We start from the raw sequence: 24145 nt of genomic DNA on the forward strand, positions 1-24145 counted from the left end.
GGGTTTGGGGGAAGAGATGGTTTGACAGCTGCTGAGATGGTGAGGGTTTAATTAGACGATGAGCTAAGTGTGACTTCACAGTGGGATCTGGCTGCCAAAGCCTCCAGCGCAGACCTGGGCCGCATCAACAGAAAAACAATCTTGGCGGTGCCCCAGGGAGGGCCACAGACAGGCGACTTTGCCCTGCCCTGGTCCTGGCATGACTGCAGGGGGTCCGGCTCTGGGCTGGCACTTGTCAGAACACAGACACATCCTGGTGTGGCCTGAGGAGCCAGGCCAGGATGGGGAGGGGCCTGAGGAGCAGTGAGGTGACGTGGAACCCTTGGGAGAGGCAGGAGTGAAGGGGACACCCAGCTCAGCTCGTCTCCCAGGCCTTGGGGCCCCATGAAAGTACCATCAAGCACATAGTAGGTGCTCAAGAAGTATTTGGTGAGTGAATGAATGAAAAGGAGGAGCTGGGGTGTATGAGTGACTGAAATGGCACAGGACCGCACCTAATGGTTTGGAGGAAAAGAGCAAGTAACCACTTCCTGAGCTCAGGTTCTGTCTACACTGCTGTTGACAAAGCTGTCAGCTTCCAGCGGCGTCTCATGTCACTGACGAGTGAGCAGAGTGCCGGGCCCCACCCTGGAGGAAAGGGCACACCTGTACAACTGGAAGCATCTTGCCAAGAGTCCACCTCCAGCCTGGAAGCTTCCCTTAGCCGCTCATTCACTCCCAAATATGCAGGAAGCAGCTACTACGTGTCCTGCCCTATTTAGGTTCCAGACAGTGAACCAACGCACAGATGAATATGTTTGTAACATCAGATTATGATAAATATGGGATGAAAAACAAAGCAGGGTGGGCTAGGGAGGGATAAAGGGGGCTGTTTTAGGCTGGTGAAGTGACATTTGAGCAGATGCTTGAATGGAGAGAGGGAGGGAGGGAAGGGTATGGTGATCTGGAAGAAGAGTGTCTGAGTAGACAGAAGAGCAGGTGCAAAGGCCCTGGGATGAGTGCGTGCTTGGCATGTTAGGGAAGCAACAAGGAGGCCAGAGAGACTGGGGTGAGCAAGTAGAGGGGTGAAAGATGGAGATAAGGCCAGAGGTGATGGGGTCCTGGTCACATAGGGCCTTGTAGGACTTTGGCCATCGCTGAGTGGGAGGGGAGCCTATGGGCATTTTTTAAGAGAGTAGTGATGTATTTGGTGTTTCAGGAGGATCCCTCTGGCTGCTGAGTGGCCAGAGTGGTGCCTGGGAGGTGGGAGGTGGTGATGACCAGGCCCTGGGGCCCTGCATGTCCCGCAGCCTCCATCCCGCGTTCAGCCTTGCCGTTGCCCTTCCAGCGGAAGCCCTGGGCCTGGACCACATGGTCCCCGTCCCCTACAGGAAGATCGCCTGCGACCCGGAGGCTGTGGAGATCGTGGGCATCCCGGACAAGATCCCCTTCAAGCGCCCCTGCACCTACGGGGTCCCCAAGCTGAAGCGGATACTGGAGGAACGGCACAGCATCCACTTTGTCATTAAGAGGTAGGGGATGGGGTCCAGGGGGGCAGGGCTGGGCAAGGGGACAACAGAAGGCACAAGGCAGGGCCCTGGGGAGGCAACAGGGGTCAGGAGTGGAACGAAGGGGTTCTGTAACCTGACAGCTACGTGGCCTCCTCCTTCTGGCCTCTTCTGAGTATTGAATGGAAAAATGGAGGCACAGTGTCTGACCCGAGTAGGCACTGGCTAAGTTCTTAGAGGTGTTTTCCTGCCACTAAAGAAGACCTGAGGCCTTTGTACTTACCTCCCTTCAGAGAGGAGCCCACCTGGGGCTGGGCCAGCCTCTCCCTTTCTGCACCTCCCATCAGACTACCCTGCCTGCTGGTAGTTTGTCCACCTTTCCTGTCCTCCCAGGTGGCCAGTTTCCCTGGTGCAGGTGCGGGTGGGTGGGAGAAGGCGGAGCCCTATGGACTCTGGAACTGCAGCCCCTTCCCCCCAGCCTGCTGCCACCCACCCCCCAGCCTTGTCTCCCAACTCCCACAGGGGGCTTTGTCCTCACAGCTGGCCGGACTCACCAGCGAGCAGGCATCTCCAGGCAATGCAAGGCTTCCTGGGATGCTTCCTCCTAAATAGTTAGAGAGGGAGGGGGCCAGAGGCCTTGCCGTCCAGCCCCCTGCCTCCAGCAGCACTGCCTGCATCGGGCCCTTCCCAGGCATCCATTCTGGGAGCCCGCTGAGGGTGTGCTCCCAGTGTGTTCACGCGCCCACTTCTTTGTTGCCCTAGACTGTAAGCAGGGACTGTGTGGCTCGTGGCTGAATCCCCAGCACCCACAGCAGACCCTGGCCTGCGGGAGATGCCAGTACATATCTGTGGAATAAAAGGATGGATGGATGAAAGTGCTTGTCCAAATTTGGACTCAGGCCATCTAACTTGTTAGAGCTTAGGAAATAAACAGGGTAATAGGAGAGAGAAAAATGGTGGGTGGGTGAGGAGACCTGTTTAGGGTGGTCTGGGGGCCTCTGAGAGAAGGTCCCATTGGTTAAGCCAGAGCCGGGAGGTTGAGAAGGGCCGCCTGCACCCAGCTGGGCAGCGTCTGGGCAGAAGAATTGACCTCAGTGAGCAGCCCAGATGGCTGGGGTGCAAGAGGCCGTGGTATTGACCCTGAGAGCATGGAGTTGTTCTGAGCGTTGGGAAGGACCTCTGCAGGGTTGCTGGATGCCAGAGCTGGGGTCTGCCCGGCCCCCTGGCTGCTGGGGGAGAACGGACTCTAGAGAGCAGAAGCAGGAGACTGGCGAGGAGGCTGCTGCAGCCGTGAGCCAGGCCAGCGTGGTGGGCACAGGGAGAGAGCGGCTGGGTTGGGGATGGAATCTGAGTGGTGACGGGGTGTGCTGGTGAGTGGACCGTGCAAGTGGGGAGGGGAGTGGGGAAGAAGGATCACCCCCATGTTTCTGAGTGAGTTCACCTTGGAGATGATCAGGAGATGGAATTTTCAGAAGCCCAGCTGAGAGGTCTGAAGCTCGGGAGGGAGGTCTGGGAGTTAGAGATAAAAATCTGAGAGTTGGCAGCGTGGGCCAGGAAGGGATCACGGGCAGGAGAGAAATAGAGAAGAGAAGAGAGGGAGCAATTCCCTGGTGGTCCAGTGGTTATGACTCCACTCTTCCCTGCTGAGGGCCCGGGTTCAATTCCTGGTCAGGGAACTAAGATCCCACAAGCCATGCAGCGTGGCCAAAAAAAAAAAAAAAGAAAGAAGAGGTGGAGAGGACCCAGATGGACTCTGGGATCCCCACGTTAGAGGCCAGGGCCAGGATGAGGAGGGGCCGCCAGCAGAGGAGGCTGAGAGTGGCCAGGGAGCTGGGTGGGCATCTCACTGCCACCGAGGGAGGTGACTCTGAGAGTTAGCTCTGACTGTGGGGCACTCCTGCTCAGAACCCTTCCCCGCTCCCACACTCTCCGTGAGCCCCGGTGTAGCGGCTCCCACGGTACCACACTCCAGCCTGTCAGCAGCCACCGTGCCCGGCTTAGTGCCGCTCCGCCTTCCCTCCTGTTTCTCTGAACTCCTGCCTCCTCACGTGTCTCCAGCCATCGCTGGAGCCCTTTCCTTTGCCTGGAGCTGCTCCCCGCCCTCCTTCCCACCTGTCCTGTCTTTCAAGGCTCACTATCCTGTCTAGAAGCCCTCCCCTGTCCTCAGTCGGAAAGAATTTCCCCCTCCCGCAGCAGATGGCTTCTTCCCCCCATCCGCGTCCCCACCGACCCCCCATTACCCTGATCACTGGCGGCAGTGGGACCACATCTGAGCCACCTCTGTTCCCCTTCAACCCCTACCAGGGGTCCCACTTGATAAATCATTCTGGAGGTGAATTTGAAATCATTCGAGGGAATTCCCTGGCGGTCCAGTGGTTAGGACTCTGCATTTCCATTGCTGAGGGCCTGGGTTCGATCCCTGGCTGGGGAACGAACATCCCGCAAACTGAGTGGCGTGGCGGGGCCAAAAACAAAATCATTTGGCCTCTGTCAGGCAGTGCCTCCTGTTGTCTAGCTTAAGTCTCTCTTGCTGCTGCCTAAGTCCTTTTCCTTCAGTTGACTCCTGGTAGCAAGGGAGGAGGCTAGAAGAGCAGAAAGCAGCAAGGGCATCGCAGTGACCCCTTACATTCCTGACTGTGGTATTTGAGTCCTCACTGTGGCTGACCTTCATCTCCTTCTGTCCAAACGGTAGGTCGTTTAATCCTTCACTAATATTTGCCAGGCGCTTCCTGCAGGCCCAGCCCTTCACTGAGCTCTACTGAGAACTTCACGAAACAGCAGGCACAGTCCCCATCTGCCCCCAGGGGCTACCGCGAGTCATGGGGGGCGGTCACTCCTGTGATGAGTCCTGGGAGCATCAAACAGCATGTTTCCAGGTGTAGACTCGATGGCATCTGAGCAGCAAGCCTGTGGGGCTTCCTGGAGGAGGAGGCTTGGCATCAGGCAGACTGGGCTTGAAGCCACACAGCGCGTGATAACCTTGACTAGCGCTTCTCTTCTGAGCCTCAGTTTCCTCATTTGTAAAAATAGGGACAATGATGCCCTATTCCTCAGGTTTTTCTCAACATAGTATGAGGAGGTAGACATAACATACCTGGCATGGAATAGATGCTCAATAAACGTGAGTCTTCTCCCTTGACCTCATCTCCTTCACGTATAGAGAAGTAGTTTATCAGTGCTGACAACCTGGGTTCGAATCCTGGCCCTACCATTTTCCAGCTGTGTGTCCTTGGGCAAGTTACTTAACTGCTCTGCCTTACTTTCCTCGTCTATAAAATGGGGCTAATGAGGCAAATTCCCTGGTGATCCAGTGGTTAGGGCTCTGCGCTGCCACTGCTGGGGGCATGGGTTCGATCCCTGGTGGGGGAATTAAGATCCCACATGCTGCACTGTGTGGCTAAAGAATAAAATAAAATAAAATGCGGCTAATGATTGTTCAGGCTTCATAGTACTGATGGGAGACTATATGGATGTGAGCAAGGTGCTTAGAACAGAGGCTGCTCCTTTCTGAGCCCCAGTGCATTTTCACTGTTGCACATCCCAGCCTCATCAGGGAGACATTTGAGATCACATTTGCGATCGTCCTAGCAGACGGGAGTCAGAGAACAGAGAGCTTAGGAAGCAGCCAGGAGGGGGAGTTGCCACCCCAGCCCAGGTGTCTGCAGTGGGGGGGAGGTCAGGGTGCTCTCCTGACAAAAGGGAGAAGCCCCTCGACAAGGCCTGTGGGTCTTGTTATTAGTGGAAGGGGGCTTCCTGGCCCCTGGGTCCCCACTCATGCCCAGCCCTGACCCCTAAATCCCCGGTTCCCCGCAGGACACAAGCCCAGAGCGAGAGGCTCTGAGTTCACATGTGTCAGTTCTACCTAAGGGAGGACTTCAGAGGGAAAAGTGTCTGGAGGGGGTCCTAGAACTCTGCAGTGTGCAACAGCGACCCTTGGTCAGTGCTCATCAGGTGGGCCTTCCAGGCCAGGCAGCCCATGAGGGTGTCTGTCACAGCACTGGAGCCACGTCAGGTCAGACTTTCTCCCTGTCATCTGTCTCCCCCCTCCCCGCCCGCCAACTCCACTAGGAACTGCAGGCCAAGGTGTCACACCCCCTCCGTTGTGCTCCCTGATAAGTAAATATAACCATAAATAATAAAACCTGCTGTTAATGCTGGGATCCTCCCTGTCCCTGGGTGGAGCTGAGGAAGCATGCCTCAGAGTGGAAGCCAGTTTTCTCCAGAATTATTCCCTGTGGCTGCTTCTCGGCCTTGGGGGACCCAGACGAGTATGAGCCTACAGGAACAGTGGGGGAACCTGGCGCCTCTCAGAATAAGAACAGGATGCCATGCTTGGGGTCTCACTGCCCTGGTAACCCCCCTCTGCCTTCTGTCACTGACCTTTTTGCCTCTGTTTGAATTTCCCTCTGGGCCCGCCTTGGGCACTGTCGGCCCCCTTGTATTTGGACTCAGACAAGCGGGACTTCATTTGTCCCATGTCGCCTCTGGGGGTGCCAGTTTAGTGGCCAAAGCCCTGTCCCCTTGTCCAGCCGCTCCATGGCACGCAGGCTCTACTGCAGGCCCCCCAGACCAGCTGCCTGAGGCTCCCCAACCCGCTGGGAGCCACCCTGGTGGGGTCTGGGAGCCGAGCAGAAAGAACAGCGGCCCTGCAGGTAGGCGGCCAGGTGATCCCAGCTCCCTCGCTGACCTTTACTCCATCCTCGCTTTCCAGGAGTCTTATCAGGATGACTCAGGAGTTCCCAAATGGCCCCTGGGCCCCTAGCCATCCCCCCTCCAAGCCATCCTCTGTGTGATGATGGAGTGATCTGAGGGTGCCATGCCCCCTGGGGGCTCCCCGTTGCCCACGGTGTAGAGACCACATGCCTGGGCACAGCACTGAAGGCTGGTCACCTCCCACAGGACGCCTCCAGCCGGCCAGATGGAGCCGCCAGCCCTCCCTGTGCCTTTACCTGGACAGCCTCTCTGCCCTCCCACCTGGGCTTGCCATCCCCAACTCCGTGAAGTCTTTCCTGACCCCCTCCCTGCTTGGGTCCCCTTGGCTTCTGAGACAAATCTGAGGGGTCCCACATGTCACGCTGTGAGGCTGTGATCTGGAACGCTCCTGGCTTGTGCCATCGACAGAGAGCTTCCTGGGAGCAGGGCCTACCCCGTGCCTGTCACTGAGACACAGGTGGTGGTGGGTAAAGGCTGCGGAGCCCTGGTGGGAAAGGGGTGTGAGTTATCCGCCAGCTGTGGCCGAGGAGAGCTCAGGGCCGGAGGAAGCCCCGCCCCCCAACCTGGGTGGTTGAGATAAATAGGTTGGACCCTCCGGGACCCCCACAGAGGCTGGCCAGTGCCTTCCCTGGCTGTGGAGAAATGGTTTGGGATGTCTGGTTGTTTGGGGGTATCTGGCTGTTCTGGACCGTGCCCTCTCCTGCCCCCATGTGAGGCCAGCCCGGTGCCCAGGTCTGCAGCCATGCATGTGGGACTTGAGTGACCGTCACTGAGGGGACCTGGAGGCCGGCTCCCCTCTCATGCCCATCTCTCCTCTCTCCCCAGGATGTTCGATGAGCGAATTTTCACAGGTATGTGTGGGTACCATCTAGTCTGTTCTGAAGCCACCAAGCTGATGCCCCCAAGAGTGCTTGAGCTGCCACCACACTGAACCCGAGGGAGCCTGGGTGTGGCTTCTGTATCCGGGGGCCCCAGCTCCCAGGCACGGACAGACTGTCAGGACATCCCCTCCAGACATGGGAAGCCCTGGATGGGGAATAATAAAGCTAACATTTGCTGAATACTAACATGTGATGGCTACTCTCCTAAGCTGTTAGCGTATTTAATTTTAATTTAATTTAGTTTGCAACAGTCCTATAAAGTGGGTTCTGGTTTTTCCCTGAAGTCTAGCTAGTGAGCACTGGGGTCTAGATGCAAACCGAAGTGCCCAGGCCATGACCAGTAGGTGGTCTGCCTCTCAGGAGGAAGAGGCGGGCTCTGCCAGGTGCAGCAAAGGGAGCACGGATCTTGGGGTGCAACATATCTGAGTCCCAATACCAGCCCTACCTCCCCCCAGCTTTGGAACCTTGGGCACAGTCATGTGGGCCTCAGTTTCCACATCTGTGAAAAGATAAGAGCACCATCCTCTGGGTTCCTGGGATAACTAAATGAGAGAATGGGAGAGACTCGGTCCCTTTCCCAAGGGATCCCTCAGCCCCAATAGCATAGCCCCTGTCCTGAGGTCAGGACAGCCATTTCTGGCTTCTTCCTCCTGCCCAATCTTCTGAGATCCCCGGCATCCTTATTCCTCATCCCAGGGGAGGCATCTCTCCCTGGACCCCTTCCTGGCTTGGCTGGACATGGAGGCCACAAGAAGGAGGGACAGAGGCCAGACCATACCTGAGGGGTGCCCCCAGGAGCTTCCTCCAGAGGCCCCTGCTGGGTGCCCCGCAGGCAGAGGAGGCTGGAGAACCTTCGCCTTGACCGCCCTGCCCCTCCCTGGCTCTCTCCCCAGGGAACAAGTTTACCAAAGACCCCACAAAGCTGGAGCCAGCCAGCCCGCCCGAGGACATCTCTGCGGAGGTCTCCCGTGCTGCCGTCCTGGACCTGGCTGGGACTGCTCGGTAAGGCCACACCCCAGCTCTACGCCAGCTCTGCAGGGAGGAGCAAGGCCTAGGGCTGGCTGGAGGATGCTGGGCCCAGCGTCTCACTCCACCTGGACACCCCGCACAGGCACCTGTGCGCCTCACCCCACTGTGGGCCAGGGAGAATCTAAAGGGACCCAGAAGGAGAACAGAGATTTCGCCAGTTTTCTTCCACCTGGAGGATTCTTGTCACCCCTTGGGATCTAGCCATACATTATCTAGTCTCAAAAGCCTTCCCTGGCACCCAGACTAGGTCAGGAATCTACCCTGCATGTCCACAAGGCCTCACACTCAGCTTACAGCCTGGTCGCCATTCACCAGTGCCCCCCACCCAGGCCCTGAGTGCCTGGGGGCCAGGGATGGGCCATCTATCCCAGAATCCCCACGTCCAGCCTAGGCCTCCCCGACAGTGTTCTATGAATGAACCGAATCCTCCATCCCACGCCCCTCCCCAGACTCCTAAAGCCTCTCCAGGCGGGTGGTCCCTACAGCTCTCAGTCCCCCCGACAAGCACTGATCAAACCCCCACTGCACTAAGTGGTGGGGCTCCTAGACTGGCCAGTCCCAGGCCTCAGGACCTCCCAGCTGGTGGGCAAGGTGGACGCCCAGCACGTCACCCCAGGATACGGATCAGGAGCTCGGCTGGGGCAGCCAGGAGACTGCTGTCCGGGAGACGGGTTACTGGGAGTATTGCTGGCGGTGGAGGCGGGGGGGCGACGTGGATCCCGCTGGGATGGGAGCAGATGTGGTCAGGGGCGCATTTTGAATTGGCAGCCACTGTGGGCCCCGGACTACTTGGAGGGGGAAAACTGGGGCTGATGCCATGTCATTTCTCGGCTTCCTTCCCACAGGTCGGACAAAAGCAGTCTCTCTGAAGACTGTGGGCCAGGTGAGGATCTGGACCCCACTGCGCGTGTCCGGGGTGGGAGGGAGTCCACCAGCCCCACTCAGCAGCTCTGGGGAGGAGGCCGGCTCAGACCACGAGCCTGGGTATTCATGAATGTCCTCCGTCCACCCCTGTCCCCTGACCCTCCCCCAGGCCGCAGAGCATGCTGGGAGCTCGCTGGGGGCCGGGAGGGGCAGGTGGGATGTGGGTGGCTTTGTGGGAGACCTGGATTCGGGTATCACCTCTGCCTCCACATCCTTGGCGCTGCAGGCCTCAGTTGCCAGGTCTATACGTTGTATCTACCTATAGCTCAGACACCAGGGCAGACATGACTTTTCCTGGCACTACTAACAAGTCACAGACAGGAGAATGTTCAAGAATGACTCCCCTGCCCGGCCAAGCTCACTCCCACACTTGACCAGATTCCTCGTTTCCCCCTCACAGGAACCTCTGGGGAGCTGGGTGGGCTGAGACCCATCAAAATTGAGCCAGAGGATCTAGATATCATTCAGGTCACTGTCCCAGGTAAGGGCTGATCCTGCCACCCCCGTCTGAAGGTACAGGGATCGAGCACCACCGTGTCCCCTCCTGGGCTGTCCTGTTCTGTCTCTTGAGCACCTGCCCCGGCCAAGAAGGGGTCGCCAGGCCGCTGTTTCTCTGGTCTGATCGTGAAAGGGTGCATGCAGCATTGCGTGTGCTTTCTGTAGCCACATCTGCCCTCTGGGCTGGGGGTCAGGTCTCAGCTCTGACCTTCCTAAAGGTCCCCCCAGCCTTCACCTCTCTGGCCTGGCATCCCTGGGATTTGAGAGGCTGCGGGGGAGAAGAAAAGGTCATTGGAGTAAGAGGATCTGAGTTTGACTCCAGACCTGGATCCCTCTGAGCGTCAGTTTCCACATCTGTGAAGAGGGGCATGTACTTGTCATCTGGAGGCTCAGTATGGGGTAACCACAGGCTCCAGGCCCCTTGGGTCCCCGCTGTCCTCTGGCACAGCTACCCTCCCAGAGTCCAGGGTGCAGCTTCCTTAAGGGTCCTGCTCTGTGGGCATGCTGAGCTGGGAGGTCCCTGAGGGACCATGATGGGGTGGGACAGACAGAAGATGCTGTTGTCATTTGGAGTTTTGCCTCCAGACCCTTCCCCAACCTCTGAGGAAATGACAGACTCGATGCCTGGACATGTGCCCTCGGAAGATTCAGGTTACGGGATGGAGATGCTGACTGGTAAGAAATGGGCTGGGGACCCACCTCCCTGGGATGTAACAGGGAGAGGGGTGGGCCAGGAAGCCTCTAGACTTCTCTTGGTATTGACTGTCCCCCTTGGAAGAAACAGTATATGCCTGGCTCCCCCATCCAAGCCAGGTTCCTTTCTGAAAACTTGAAATAGACCTTGAGTTAATATTAAGTCTGGTTACTGTGTCTTTCCCAGGAGCTCCCATTTGGATAAATTTGTTTATTTATTCAATAACTATTTATTGAGCACCTACTATGTACAAGGTCCCGTGCAAGGTGCTGGGGACAGAGCAGTGAACCCAACAGACCAAAGTCCCCGCCCTTGTGGGCTGACATCCCAGTGCAGGGAGACAGGTAGTAAGCAAATCAATAAGAAAAATAGGGGAATTCCCTGGTGGTCCAGTGGTTAGGATTCCAGGCTTTCACTGCCAGGAGCCCAGGTTTGATCCCTGGTCAGAGAACTAAGATCCTGCAAGCTGTGCAGTGCGGTCCCCCCAAAAAGGAAAAAGAAAAATAGAAAGTCAGATGGTGGTAAGTGCTATAGGGAGACACAAAGCCAGGAGGGGAAGTATCAGGGGCAGGAGGGGTGGTTATTACAGGATGTGAGTGGTCAGAGAGGACCTCACTGAGAAAATGACATTGGAGCAAAGACCTGAAGGAGGTGCGGGCAGGAGCCGTGTGGTTATCAGGACAGAACTTTCCAGGCAGAGGGAGCAGCATAGGCAAAGGCCCTGAGGTGGGCTATGCCCAGCATGTCTCAGCAACAGCAAGGAGGCCGGGTGGCTGGAACAGAGTGAGGTGGGGAAAGGGAGGTGGTGGGTGAGTTATGCAGGGTTGTGTACATCAAAGGAAAGACTGACGACTTAACTCTGAAGAGACAGGAACCAGTGCGGGGTTGGCGCTAATGGAGTACATTTTAACAGTGTTTACTCTGACTGTGGAGCTGAGAACAGACTGCAGAAGGTCTGGGGACAAAGACAGAAACAGACTGATGATAATTTAGGCAAGAGGAATGGTTGGGCAGGTGGACAGCAGCAGGGAGAAGGTAGGGTTCTGTGTGTTTTGTTTTTGAAAGTTTATTTTGGAAATGTTCAAAACCACCCAAAGTTGAAAAGAATAGCTTAATGAATCTCACATGCCCAACTCTCAGCTCCAACCATTCTCAACAGATGTTGTTATTGATAATAAGAAGTAAGAATTATTACACATAGTTAATTGTTTTAAAAAGTGAATCATTATAGGACTTCCCTGGCGGTCCAGTTGTTAAGACTCTGTGCTTCTGCTGCAGGGGGTGCAGGTTTGATCCCTGGTTGGGGAACTAAGATCCCGCGTGCTGCGTGGCACAGCCAAAAAATAAAAAAAAAAATTTTTTTAAGTGAATCATTATAAAGACAAATAGTATGTAAATTATAGAAGGTTTGTGGATATGGCAGAAAACGATATTAGTACTTAGATGATTTGAGTTTGGAAGGCTCTGTAATAAGGGATGCAGGGCCAGGGCAGGAAACTTTAGGAAGACGGCTGGAATTTGTTTCCCTTGCCTGTGATGTCTGGTGTGGGCTTGTTTAGGAGGGGAGAGGGGTGGGTATTGTTTAAGGATACTGTGCAAAAGCATAGTAGGTGTATTTAAATGAACAGTGTGAAGAAATCTCGTAATGTTCAATGTGAAAAGCAAGTGCAGAAGGATATAGACAATATAGCATTTCTATAAATTTGGAGATGTAAAAATAGTATTGCTAATGTTTTATTTTTAAAAATCGTGTGCAAATATGACAAAATGCTAATGTGTATTCATTCCGGCTGATAGGTCCATGAGTGTTTGTTATAATATTCTGTATGCTTTACTGCACTTTTTAACTTTTCCCCTACCAAAAATAAACAAGTGACTGGAAAAATAAATAAGAAGGTTTCCTACAGGCCCAGATGGGTGGTGCTGCGTTAATTGGTGACAGAATAAAGGCAGACTATCTCTGCTCCTCGTCTGCTTCCGTCTTCTCTGTCAGGGAGAATGGTCTGAAAACAGGAAAGAGTGAGGAGGACCTGGGAGTCCAGTTCAGTAAGGAGATATAAAGGGTCCTCAGAGCTGCTGTGGATGAGTGTGATCTATGGATAATACCTAAGACGTGCATAGGACGTGAGAAGTCACAGCGGACACAGATGAGCTGACAACAGAGATAGACTTGGGGACGAGGTTTTGCCCAAATTGCAAACAGGCGGACCATTCGTTAGTCCCAGGCACAGTTCTGGAACAGATTTCTACATGGGCGACTGCAAGCCATCAGAGGGGACCCAATATGGGGTCATCCACAGGACTGAGTTGGTTCATACGACATCAAGATCTCCAGATGACCCTCCAGCTGTGGAAGCTCCTCATGATTTTTATAAACAAAAGGGTTTTGACTCTAAATGCAGTTTTGTTTTGTTTTTTTTGTTTTGTTTTTTTTGCGGTACGCGGGCCTCTCACTGTTGTGGCCTCTCCCATTGTGGAGCACAGGCTCCGGACGCGCGGCTCAGCGGCCATGGCTCATGGGCCCAGCCGCCCTGCGGCACGTGGGATCTTCCCGGACCAGGGCACGAACCCCCCTCCCCTGCATCGGCAGGCAGACTCTCAACCACTGCGCCACCAGGGAAGCCCCTAAATGAAGTTTTTTAAGTATTATTTTCAATTTAACTAAAAGTTATTTGAATTTCAAGCAAAAAAAGGGAGGGCTGCAGGGGGACCCCAGCCTCCACATGGGGAAGGTTTCCCCTGTTGTCCTGGAGGGCTTGGTCCTTCCTCAAACATTTGTCAGTTAGTTGGATAAAGGGACCTTAGGCAGCAAGATTATGCAATTTGCAGATCCGTGGGGAGGAGTGGTCAGTCCGTCCAAGAATGATGTTCCCCATGGCCTTGACAGACCAGAACACTGAGCTGAAACGCACAAGAAAAATTCACAGCCCCAGGACGTGTGTCATGGGTTGTGTTCCCTGGCGCCCAGTCTCTGAGATGGAGTTTAATGTGTGGGGTGTTTATTAGGAGCTGCCCTTGGGATCAACACCTCTGTAAGGGAGGGGGCAGAAGCACAAGGGGGCCGAGGGAGAAGGCAAGCCATGATCTCGCTGCAGCAACATGTCCACCCACCCCACGGGGAGCTCGGAGCCAGAAAGGCCCCTTAGAGTTGCCCCCAGTTGCACTGGATATCCTGACCTTTATACCTCCACCTCAGTCAGTCACGAGATGCGGGCCAGCCTGGAAGGGCAGTCCTTGAAGGGGCAGCTGCCCGCTGACCACACTCCCCACTGCTAGGCCAACAAGCTCTTCCTTGAAGGGGATCTGAGTAGTAAGTACATGCCAGTACCTGCCACAGCAGAAGAGAGAGACAGGAAACAAACACATGCAGCCACAGAGAAACAAGGGCTTGAACAAAGGGGCATCTCTTGCACCTTTTAACTGAACAGAACTTTTGCTGAGCACATGGGGAAATGGGCACAGACCTGGTGCTGGTAAGAACGCAAATGGGCAAATTGCTTTTTAGAGAAATTTGTCAGCTTGAAGAGCCATAAAAATGAGCAGCACCACCCCCTCCCCCATACGTCCAGCAGGAACCCGGTCCGAGGAAACTGTCTGAAATGTGAACAGTGTTTTCTGCACAGAGATGTTCGTGCCAACGTTAATGATGACCATGAAAAATTGCAACAAGCTCGTGCAGCTGTCGGTGAACTGTTAATGGTATCCTCCTGATGGACTATTAGGCAGCCACTAAAAATAGGCAACAAGGGAGATTGTAGAAGACACAAAACTGATGGTGTTTACAACTGTGTTGAAAACATAATCACTGTTTTGGGGGGGGAAATATCAAAAAAGTAGCTATGTTAGGTTAAGCGATTTATCTTTGTCACTCCCTAAATCAGTTGCGATGTGCTTTTAATACCTTGGTAATGAGGAAAGAATACTGTCAGGCACGGGCTGGGCATGAGTGGAATTGGAAGCAATCCGGTAACTGTGGGGAGTGTAGTGGACCAAAGGTTCAGGATGAGCTGACAGTGTGGCCTGGTCTTTAAGAAGTCGCATGTCACCTGGCTGCATTCACAGCAGTATTAAGAAGACCGAGGGGGGGACTTCCCTGGTGGCGCAGTGGTTAAGAATCCGCCTGCCAATGCAGGGGACACGGGTTCGAGCTCTGGTCTGGGAAGATCCCACATGCCGCGGAGCAACTAAGCCCATGCACCACAACTGCTGAGCCTGCGCTCTAGAGCCCACAAGCCACAATTACTGAGCCCACGTGCCACAACTACTGAAGCCCTCGTGCCTAGAGCCCGTGCTCTGCAGCAAGAGAAGCCAGCGCAATGAGAAGCCCGTGCACCACAACGAAGAGTAGCCCCCACTCACTGCAACTAGAAAAAAATGCCTGAGCGCAGCAATGAAGACCCAATGCAGCCAAAAATAAATAAATAAATAAATAAATTAATTAATTTAAAAAAAAAGAAGACCGAGGGGGATTTCCGTGGAGGTGCAGTGGTTAAGAATCCGTCTTCCAGCGTAGGGGACACGGGTTTTATCCCTGGTCCGGGAAGATCCCACATGCCGTGGAGCAACTAAGCCCTCAGGCCACAACTACCGAGGCACGCGTGCCTAGAGCCCCTGCTCTGCAACAAGCCACCGCAATGAGAAGCCCGCGCACCGCAATGAAGAGTAGCCCCCGCTCGCCGCAACTAGAGAAAGCCCCCTGTGCAGCAACGAAGACCCAACTCAGCCAAAAATAAATAAATTTAATAAATTAAAAAAAAAAAGAAGACCGGGCTTCCCTGGTGGCGCAGTGGTTGAGAGTCCACCTGCTGATGCAGGGGACATGGGTTCGTGCCCCGGTCCGGGAAGATCCCACATGCCACGGAGTGGCTAGGCCCGTGAGCCATGGCCGCTGAGCCTGCGCGTCCAGAGCCTGTGCTCTGCAACGGGAGAGGCCACAACAGTGAGAGGCCCGCATACTGCAAAAAAAAAAAAAAAAAAAAAAAAAAAAAAAGAAGACCAAGTGGTCCCGATCTGTGGAGGCCCCTGGGGTTGGGGGCGTGGCCAGCATGGTGCCATTTCTATTGGAAAGGCTTCTCCCAACTGGTGGTGTTACTGTATTGTACAAATCATCCCTCGTTTGCTCACCTGGTGCCTTGGGCATCTCTGGTCATGCCCTCGATCGTTTACCAAGGTTGAAAATGGGGAGGCAGTGATCACATGGACGGGTTTGTTCAGGGTAAGTAGCCCCGCCCCCATGCCAGGGGGCAGGGGGGAAAGCAGGCAACTTTCTCACGTTTGGAATTAGGGCCCCCAAAGTACACAGGTCATCATCTCCTGCTGCTTTTGAAAGAGCCCCCCGCCCCCCAGGAGAGGACCTGGCCCCGCTTCCTTCTGTTTTCAGGGTCCTACAACAAAGGCTGGCAGAAGCCCCTCCTTAGTGGCCCCTGCTTAGTAGAGCCACAGAGCTGAGCTGGTTCCCTGTGGGTGTCTGGGTCCAGTCATCTCCTGCCTGGCTCTCAGATTGTTGCTACCGCCTGGGGGTGGCCCTGCACACACGGACAGCTCAGAGCGGGGACAGACTTCCTGGTCTCCCCTCTTGTTCCTCTCAAGCCATTTCGTGAACTTGATCGGTGCTGCTGCTGTGACATCTGGGCCTCTCCCTCCGCCCTGAGACAGATCCAGCTCCCTGACTCAGGGAACCCTCCCTGGCAGTGCTGCTTGTCCCTCTGTCCCCACCGGACTCCCCTCCTCCTGTCTGCCCCTCTCTGTCTAGAAATGGCAAAGATGAAGTTGATGAGTTTGGGATCCCCCAGGGGCTTCCCCTGAGACAGGGGCCTTCGTTCATTTGGGAGGAGAGTCCGGGAAGGGCCGTCCCGGTACGAAGGGGGACCGGACAGGACAGCAGTGCCGTCAGGACTGTCACCCCTGTGGGCAGCTGAGCTGAGGGACCACGGGAGCCCACGTAAATCACATGCCTGAGTTAATGCAGCTGAGGAAGCTGGGAGCTGGGCTGGTGATCTGCCCTCCATCACTGGCTGAGAGCTGTTTCCAGTCATTGATCCCAGCCCTTGTACCTTGCTGGTCTGCTCCCACAGCCATAAAAAAGCCTCTAGGCAGAGTCAGGGGGGCCCAGCATCTACCTGCCCATAGTGTACCTATTGCCATGAGGAAAATTTAGGCCGAAAGCTCAGGCCTGGCCCTTTTTAAGTCAGAGGCTGAACATAGATGAAACCTTCCAGAACCTTCCGGGCTGAGCCCCAAGGCTTAGGCTTGTCTGGCAATCCCAGATGCAGGCTCCCCTTCCCTCCATCCGTGAGTGGGCCTTGACCATGGGCAGCTCTACCAGGATCAGCCCCTTTCCTTCCCACTCATGATCCCATCTGGAACATCCCTGCATCCCTCATCACCGAGCATCCTCTCCACCAGCTGGCCAAGAGCAGACCCAGGGTCCGACTGCTCCACCCCTCACCAGCTCAGCCTCGTGTCAGGAGCTGAGAAGGGCTGTTTAAGGGTTAGCCCTGCCTGGGAAAGCACCTGGCAAACACACGGCAAACTTCCTAAGTCGCAGTTTCCTTCTGGTTGTTTCAAGTGTTGAAAGTCCCCACGCCTTCCTCCAGCTCTTGGCACCAAAGAGCTGCTGCTGATGGAGGCCCTGCAGCCCGCCGGTCGGCCTGTGCCCCGCCCCCTGCACCCCACTTCCGCTGTCCGCACTTGGAGTTCATCCTCCTGCGGAAATCCACCATCTCTGAGTTTGCCACCACCCTCCCCCCACACACTGTTCCCTCCTCCCTGCCTGTGTCCCTCTCCCACCCCACTGCTTTCCCTGGACACTTGGGTCCAGCCCAGGTGTACCCCCCATCGGCCCCCCAAGGCCAGTCTCACCCCTCCCCTGTACAGCTTGTGCCCTCACCTCCCCTGTTGTTCACTGTGCCACGACCTTGCTGCCTGTTGGACGGGCACCTGGGGACAAGGTTGGGTCCCTTGGGCCCAGGCCAGAGCCAGTGTCATCTTGTCAGATGCCCCGGGACCACGTGACCCTAGATGGCTCCACGCCCCCACCTGCCTTTCCTCCACCCCCTTATCCAGCCATGCCATGTGACATGTGGGATCGTAGTTCCCTGACCGGGGATAGAACCTCTGCCCCCTGCAGTGGAAGCATGGAACCCTAACCACTGGACCTCCAGGGAATTCCCTCTGTTTTTCTTTACGGCATCACTGCCATCTGGCATCGTATGTAATGTCTGACGTCACACCAGGAGGACAAGGCTTTGTCTTGTTCCCGTGTGTCCTCAATGCCTAGAACAGAACCTGGCAGGCAGTAGAGGGAAGGACAGGCTGGTGCACGGCTGGTCTCCACGGGGTGTTTACCAAATGTCACAGGGTATCTGGTCTCTGAAACTCACATGGAGGCGAGGGCAGGTGCTTGTGCAAAATTGGGGTCCCTGATCCCATCTGGGCGTCACCATGCCATGCTCCAGAGTCTGGGCCTGCCGTTCCCCACCTGTCTGCCCTGACTTTGGTGGTGCAGGAGATGATGAACATGGCTGCCTGGCACCCTCTTTTTCAGACAAAGGCCCCAGCGAGGACCCGCGGCCTGAGGAGAGGCCTGTGGAGGGTGAGGCACTGTTCACCCCCATTTTTCACCCCCACCCCACGTCTCCTCCCCTCCCCTGTCCTGCATCTCCTTTTTGTCTCTTCCCAACACTGGGTTTGGGAGTGGGTGTTCTGTGGGCTGCCTGAGTTGGGAGGAGGTTTATAGACCTGTCTTGTAGAACTAAGAGGTACACGGTCAGAGGTAGAAGCAGCTCTTTCTGGTAAAGGAAATTGTAAGCCTTTCTTATTTTGTTTTTATATACACCCTGCCTCTTTCCACAAAGGTTTTAAGGCTGAGTCTTCCTGAGCAAGTCGAATTTAGGCCTGAAAGCACAAAATTGGCTTTGTGTCCAATAGACATGTTCAATCTCAGGAACACTGCTCATTCCCACCCTGCGGAGGGTGGGAGTAGGACAGGCAGGGAGATCAAGGTGAGGATGGATCTGTTTTCACCCCTGGAACGGAATGAGTGGGTGTCAGAGGAGAGGAGCGTCACTTTCCCAATCCCAAACCCAGCCTGGCAGGGGAGGAACTCTGAAGTTTTAATCAACATCCACTGCCACCTAGTGGCGGCATTCTCAATTTGCAGGCTTAGAGTTCACGTGCTAGCTAAGTCACTTACGGTGCTGGTCTAGAGTGACATTCACATAGAAAGGCCCATTGTCATTCTTAGACCTCAAAACCTTCCATTCAGTCCTGGTAATGCCCTAGATCTGATTTCACAAGCAGGTATCTGAGCCCCAGAATTGTGGACCTGTCTGCAGGGTTGCCACTTCTGAGGAAGTAAGTTACCTGCCACCATTACCCTTCCCCGTTCCAAGGTCCCAGCGCAGGGTCATTCTTGGTGCCAGCAGACCTAGGACATGAGCTGAGAAGCAGGGTCCTGCTGCCACTGGGGAGGCTCACCAAACTGTTCTTTGCCTTTCAGACAGTCATGGTGACGTGATCCGGCCTCTGCGGAAGCAGGTGGAGCTGCTTTTCAACACGCGATACGGTGAGCGAGGAGCCTTGTAGGGTCGAGGGCATCCAGGCCTCCCCCCAGCTGCCCTGTTTTCAGAGGGCCTGACTCCCCATCCCAGCTGCTCCTGGAACAGAGACAGGGGAGGGAGGGGCCGGAGGGGCTGGGACCCACTGGGAAAGGGCCAGGGCTCTGCAGGGACTGCCATCCTGCCCCTTCCTCAGCTCTAGACCTCCCTCCCGGGGAGACTGAGGCACTGCCAGAGAACCCCACCCTCTGAAACGCAGTGTCCCCACCTCCTCCTTCAACAGGCTCACACTCGCTCACGGTCTGCCTCAGCCTCAGCTTGCAGAGGCCACTCTGACTGCTGTCACTGCCCCTCTGTACCCACAGACACCCTCCTTCAGGGTCCGCAGGAGGACAGATGGATAACAAGGTCTTTCCTACTAGAAAGACCAGGAAGGAGAACAGGGAGGCAGGGAGAAGCCTACTCTTCGTTCAGCCCTTGTGGTTGGCCAGGCACTGGCGAGGTGCTTCACATGAGTTCTCCTATCCCATCTCACAAAATGCCTGTGTCATAATGCCCATTTTACAGATGAGGAAAATGAGGCCTGGGGAAGTGATGTGGCTTGTCCTAGGCCCCAGAACTAGTGAGTGGCAGTGCCTGGCCTGGACCTCAGATCTCTCTGCTTCCCAAGGCGTGGTATTGGGCCATGCAGGGGGTTGGCGTTATTTATGGTGGCAGGGGGACCCTCTGGAGAGCCTTTCTGGCAGCACAGGGACAAGTGGACTTGGATGGAGCCGATGCCAGGTCTCACCAGCCGTCAGCAGTTTCTCCTGCATTGCCAGGGTATGAGGGCACGAACTGAGCGTAGGTCTGGGGGCCCCACTTACTTGGGTTCACATCCCCCAGCTCTGGGGCTCTGAGACCTGAGACAGGTCACGTCCACTCTGGGCTCTGGGTCTCTTACCCACAGCCTGGGGCTAATAGTACTTACCTCAGGAGGGTCAGGAGGGTTCAACTAAGGGCTAAGTTTCAAAAGGGCTCCAGCACCTGCGGCCCCCCCATGCAGACATGGGAGGTGGGAGTTGAGGCTCGTGGCCCCATAGATCTGGGTGGCCCTACAGCAGCCGTATCTCTGCAGCCAAGGCCATTGGCATCTCGGAGCCTGTCAAGGTGCCCTACTCCAAGTTCCTGATGTACCCAGAGGAGCTGTTTGTGGTGGGGCTGCCTGAAGGCATCTCCCTCCGCAGGCCCAACTGCTTCGGGATCGCCAAGCTCCGGAAGATCCTGGAGGCCAGCAACAGCATCCAGTTCGTCATCAAGAGGTAAGGCCCAGCCGGGTCCACGGGAGCCCTTCCAGGCTTGCCCGGCACCCAGGAGCAGCGCCAAGTAGCCATCTTCCTCTTCAGACTGGGGAAGGCTTTTTTAAAAAAAAAAAAATAGGGCATTCGATGAGGTTTGGCCTCAGTTGAGCAGGCACGAGGTTGCCCAGGCCCAGTCCAGGCCTGAAGGACCTTAAGCAGCCAGACACTAATGCCCTCTCAGTCCCACAAGAACAGCCCCCAGTTTACCCAGATGTAGAATGGGAATACACCCACCAGCTTGATCTCCTGGATAATTCTGAGCATCCTCTGGGCCAGAGGGCATCCAGGCTGAGGACAATGCCCCATGACCCCCGGACTGGCAAATCAGGCATTGGCATTTTGAGTCTCTTCTGTTTCCTCGGGCATCTAATTTTTGTCAACGAGGACCCAGGGAGCTCCAGTGTATCCAGCCTGTGTGCCAGCTCAGATATAAAGTCCCTTTGGAGGAGATGGAGGCAGCTACTGAATTTTTAAAAGATGAGGGAGGACCTCGGGTGAACTGTTTTGTGTTTTTTTGCTTCTGTGTATTAACGTGATGTCTTACAAATTTACTTTTGGTTTGGTTGGAAGTGACAAGAAAGAGGAGACTCTTAAGGGTTTGTTCTCCCTGGGGGAATAGATGGCCCCCAAATTGGGAGACTCACAGTGTCCTTCACGCCTCAAGTGGCAGGCTGCTGATGGGGTGCTGAGCAGGGAGCTCTCTCGTGGGGGCTGGTTTGCGCCAGGAGAAGCAGAGAGGGTGATGCTCCAGGAGATGCAAATAGTGGACACGTGGTTCCTTCCTTCCACAAATACATCTTGAGTGCCCACCGTGTTCCAGGAGTGATGCAGCAGCAAATGCCACCGAGTCCTGCCCTTGAGTTGGCTGATCTCACAGAATTAAACCACAATATAGTATCAGGTAGAGATAAATGCTATGATGCAGGTTAAAGGGGCAAAGAAAGAGGGGCAGGGGGAACCTGTCTATGGAGGGGACTTTGGAGCAGAGACCTAATGAAGCAAGGTTTGCAAATTATTTGCAATGGAAGAGCATTGAAGCAGCGGGAACAGCAGGTGCAAAGGCCCTGAGGCAGGGACATCCTTGTGTGTTTGAAGTCTAGCAAGGCGCCATTGTGACTAGTGCAGGGGGAGTGAGGGAAGAGTGTGAGTGGCGAGGCCCAAGAGATAGCAGGAGCTGGATCATACAGGGTCTTAGACTAGTTTAAAGAGTCTGGATTTTATTTCAAATTTAACGAGAACTCACCAGAAGTTTTTGAGGAGGATGATCAGGGGCAGAAACGGGGACCAGTGAGGAGGCTGTTCCTGGTCCAGGGGACACAGTGGCATCTTGGATTAGGTAAAGGTAGAAATGGGATGGTGAAAAGTTGTCAGATTCAGACAGTGTTTTGAAGATGAGGCTGGTAGAATTTGCTGATATATGGGATGTGGGTCTGCTGTGTGTTATGTTTGAGGTGCGTGGGGGCCTTCGAGGGAGGGTTGGCAGGTGGATTACGGGGGTCAGACTCAGGAGAGAGGTCGGGGTGGGGACAGAACGTGGGAACCTGTCAGCATTCAGGAGGGATGTAGCACATGGGGGCTGCTTGCCTCATCCATCCCCTCAAACTGAGCACTGGAAGCCCTTGGGTGACTCGCAGGCTCCTGGGTCTAAGTTCAGCTCCTCCTGTTACTCCCCCTGACCTTGGGTAGGTTGTTCAGGGTGTTAAATGGGGCATACTGTACCATTTGTGGGGTGGCCCTGGAGATCAAGGCTTAGCAAAAGACCTGGCACAGTGTAGGTACTCAATTAAGATTTTTTTTTTTTTAGTGTCAGGTTTATTGAAGTTTAATTTACATTCAGTAAAACTCACCCTTTTAAAATGCACAACTCTTTGATTTTTGGCAAACTCACACTGTCACATCACAACCATCAAGATACAAAACAGTTCCATCACTCCACAAGCTTCCCTTGTGCCCTCTTGTTGGCTACCCCAGACCCTGTGACCTGGTAGTTGATCATTTTTTTGCCACTTTGCCTTTCCCAGAATGTCATATAAATGGAATCATGCATTGTGCATCTCATTGGGTCTGGCTCTTTCACTCAGCTTTTGAGATTCACCCATGTGGTTGCCTGTATCAGGAGTTCATTGCTTAAAAAAAAAAAAAAAAATATATATATATATATATATATATATATATATATCAATTTTAAAAAGTGAATTTAGATAATTCGTTTTCTGAATGCCAAGTGAAGAAAATGATTCAAGTAGGAAAGAGTGATTAACTTTGTCCAGTGGAACAGTTGGGGTGATTCTAAGAGATAATTGGAGAAGAGAGATTGAGCCCTTGAGTATATTTATTTTGTTATTCTTCATTTAAAAAAATAGCCAAGGGGCTTCCCTGGTGGCGCAGTGGTTGAGAGTCCGCCTGCCGATGCAGGGGACACGGGTTCGTGCCCCGGTCCGGGAAGATCCCACATGCCGCGGAGCTACTTGGCCCGTGAGCCATGGCCGCTGAGCCTGCGTGTCCGGAACCTGTGCTCCGCAACGGGAGAGGCCACAACAGCGAGAGGCCCACGTACCGCAAAAAAAAAAAAAATAGCCAAAAATACTATTGGGAATATTAGTGAAAAATCGCCACTTCTCATTAATCTTCTAAAAAATAGGTATTTTGGGGGTGATGTAAATGTTCTGGAATTAGAAGTATGGCTGCATAAACAACTTTGTGAATATACTAAAAACCACTGGTGCGTGTACCTTAAAGAGTGAATTACATCTCAATAAAGTATAATGTATGTGTGTGTATGTGTGTGTCTTATGTATGTATGTTCGTATGTGTTTATATATATATAAACACACACACACATATATATATATTAGTTTGCCAGAGGAGCCATAACAAAGTACTCTACAGACTGGGTGTCTTAAACAATAGAAATTTATTTCTCGCAGTTCTGGAGTCTGGAAGTTCAGGGTCAAGGTGTCAGCAGGGTTAGTTTCCCCCGAGGTCTATCTCCTTGGCTTGCAGACAACCACCTTCTTGCTAAGTCTTCACATGGTCATTTCTCTCTGTCCACACATCCTTGGTATCTCTCTGTGACCTAATCTCCTCTCCCTATGAGGACACTAGTCAGATTGGATTAGGGCCCACCCTAATGTCCTCATTTAAAGACCTTATTTTGAAATACAGTGAGCCTATAAAAATATATATGAGAAATCAGCACTTGGAGGGGATATCACTGATGGATTGATTTCCACCTAAACCTGAATTCCATGTCCTTCTAAACAGCCTCCAGACAGCAACTGCCAGTTGATGAGAGTTGGCACAGAATCAAATCAAACTTTCTAAATCTTTGATCAAAAAACATTCTTAACCGAGATTCTTGAACAAACATGTATCCAAATTTTTCATATTCTTTTGTGCATTCTTCTGGAAATAGGGTCCCTTGCTTTCATCAAATTCTCCAAAGTTAAAAAAAAAAACCTTGGGAAATTGAAAACCATGGGTGGATTCACACGGATGGGAGACTGAGGTCCAGGGGAGGAGTGGCAGAAGGTCTGTCTGACTGCAGTGCTGCAGGGCAGTTCTGGTGCCGACCTCCCAGACTTAGCAGACCCTACGGATTCAGGACACAGTCCCCAGCAACACCACCCCCACTTCCAACATCAGCTAAAGTTCAAAGGTCCCTAGACCACCGACACTCCTGAGCAGTTGGCTGCAAATTCAGGGGTTCCCAGGACCCCTCCCCAAGTTTGATAATAAACTAGCATGACTTACAGGACCCAGGAAAGCACTGTATTGCAATGACAGTTTTATAGAAAGGATGCAAATCAGGACCAGCCAAATGAAGCAACATAAAGGACAAAGTCTGGGAGGGACTGGACGTGGAGCTTCCATCCCCTCTTCCTGTGAAATCAGGCCCCATCACCCTCCCAGCACATCAGTGTGTTCACCAACCAGGCAGCTCCACCGACCCCAGTGTCCACACTTTTACTGGAATCCATTGCTAGCCTTCACTGGATTACTGGCCAAGTGATTGGACTGT

General features: G+C 54.0%; 1 protein-coding gene across 6 annotated transcripts in view; it reads left to right on the forward strand.

The window, feature by feature from the left end:
- Positions 1-24145, forward strand: part of GTF2IRD1 (GTF2I repeat domain containing 1) — a 113645-nt gene that overhangs the window by 49471 nt on the left and 40029 nt on the right. For 5 of the 6 annotated variants that reach the window (XM_082644191.1, XM_082644188.1, XM_082644192.1 and 2 more), the window contains 9 exons: positions 1328-1511; positions 7026-7051; positions 7975-8083; positions 8956-8993; positions 9435-9515; positions 10118-10207; positions 17773-17820; positions 18727-18792; positions 19902-20085. In XM_082644191.1, the coding sequence (XP_082500317.1) occupies positions 1328-1511; positions 7026-7051; positions 7975-8083; positions 8956-8993; positions 9435-9515; positions 10118-10207; positions 17773-17820; positions 18727-18792; positions 19902-20085 (826 nt within the window). The remainder of the gene's footprint in view (positions 1-1327; positions 1512-7025; positions 7052-7974; positions 8084-8955; positions 8994-9434; positions 9516-10117; positions 10208-17772; positions 17821-18726; positions 18793-19901; positions 20086-24145) is intronic. The other variant, XM_082644189.1, reaches the window with a different exon arrangement.

This window comes from Mesoplodon mirus, assembly GCF_964341445.2.
Source record: "Mesoplodon mirus genome assembly, chromosome: 15".
NCBI classification, from domain to species: domain Eukaryota; kingdom Metazoa; phylum Chordata; class Mammalia; order Artiodactyla; family Ziphiidae; genus Mesoplodon; species Mesoplodon mirus.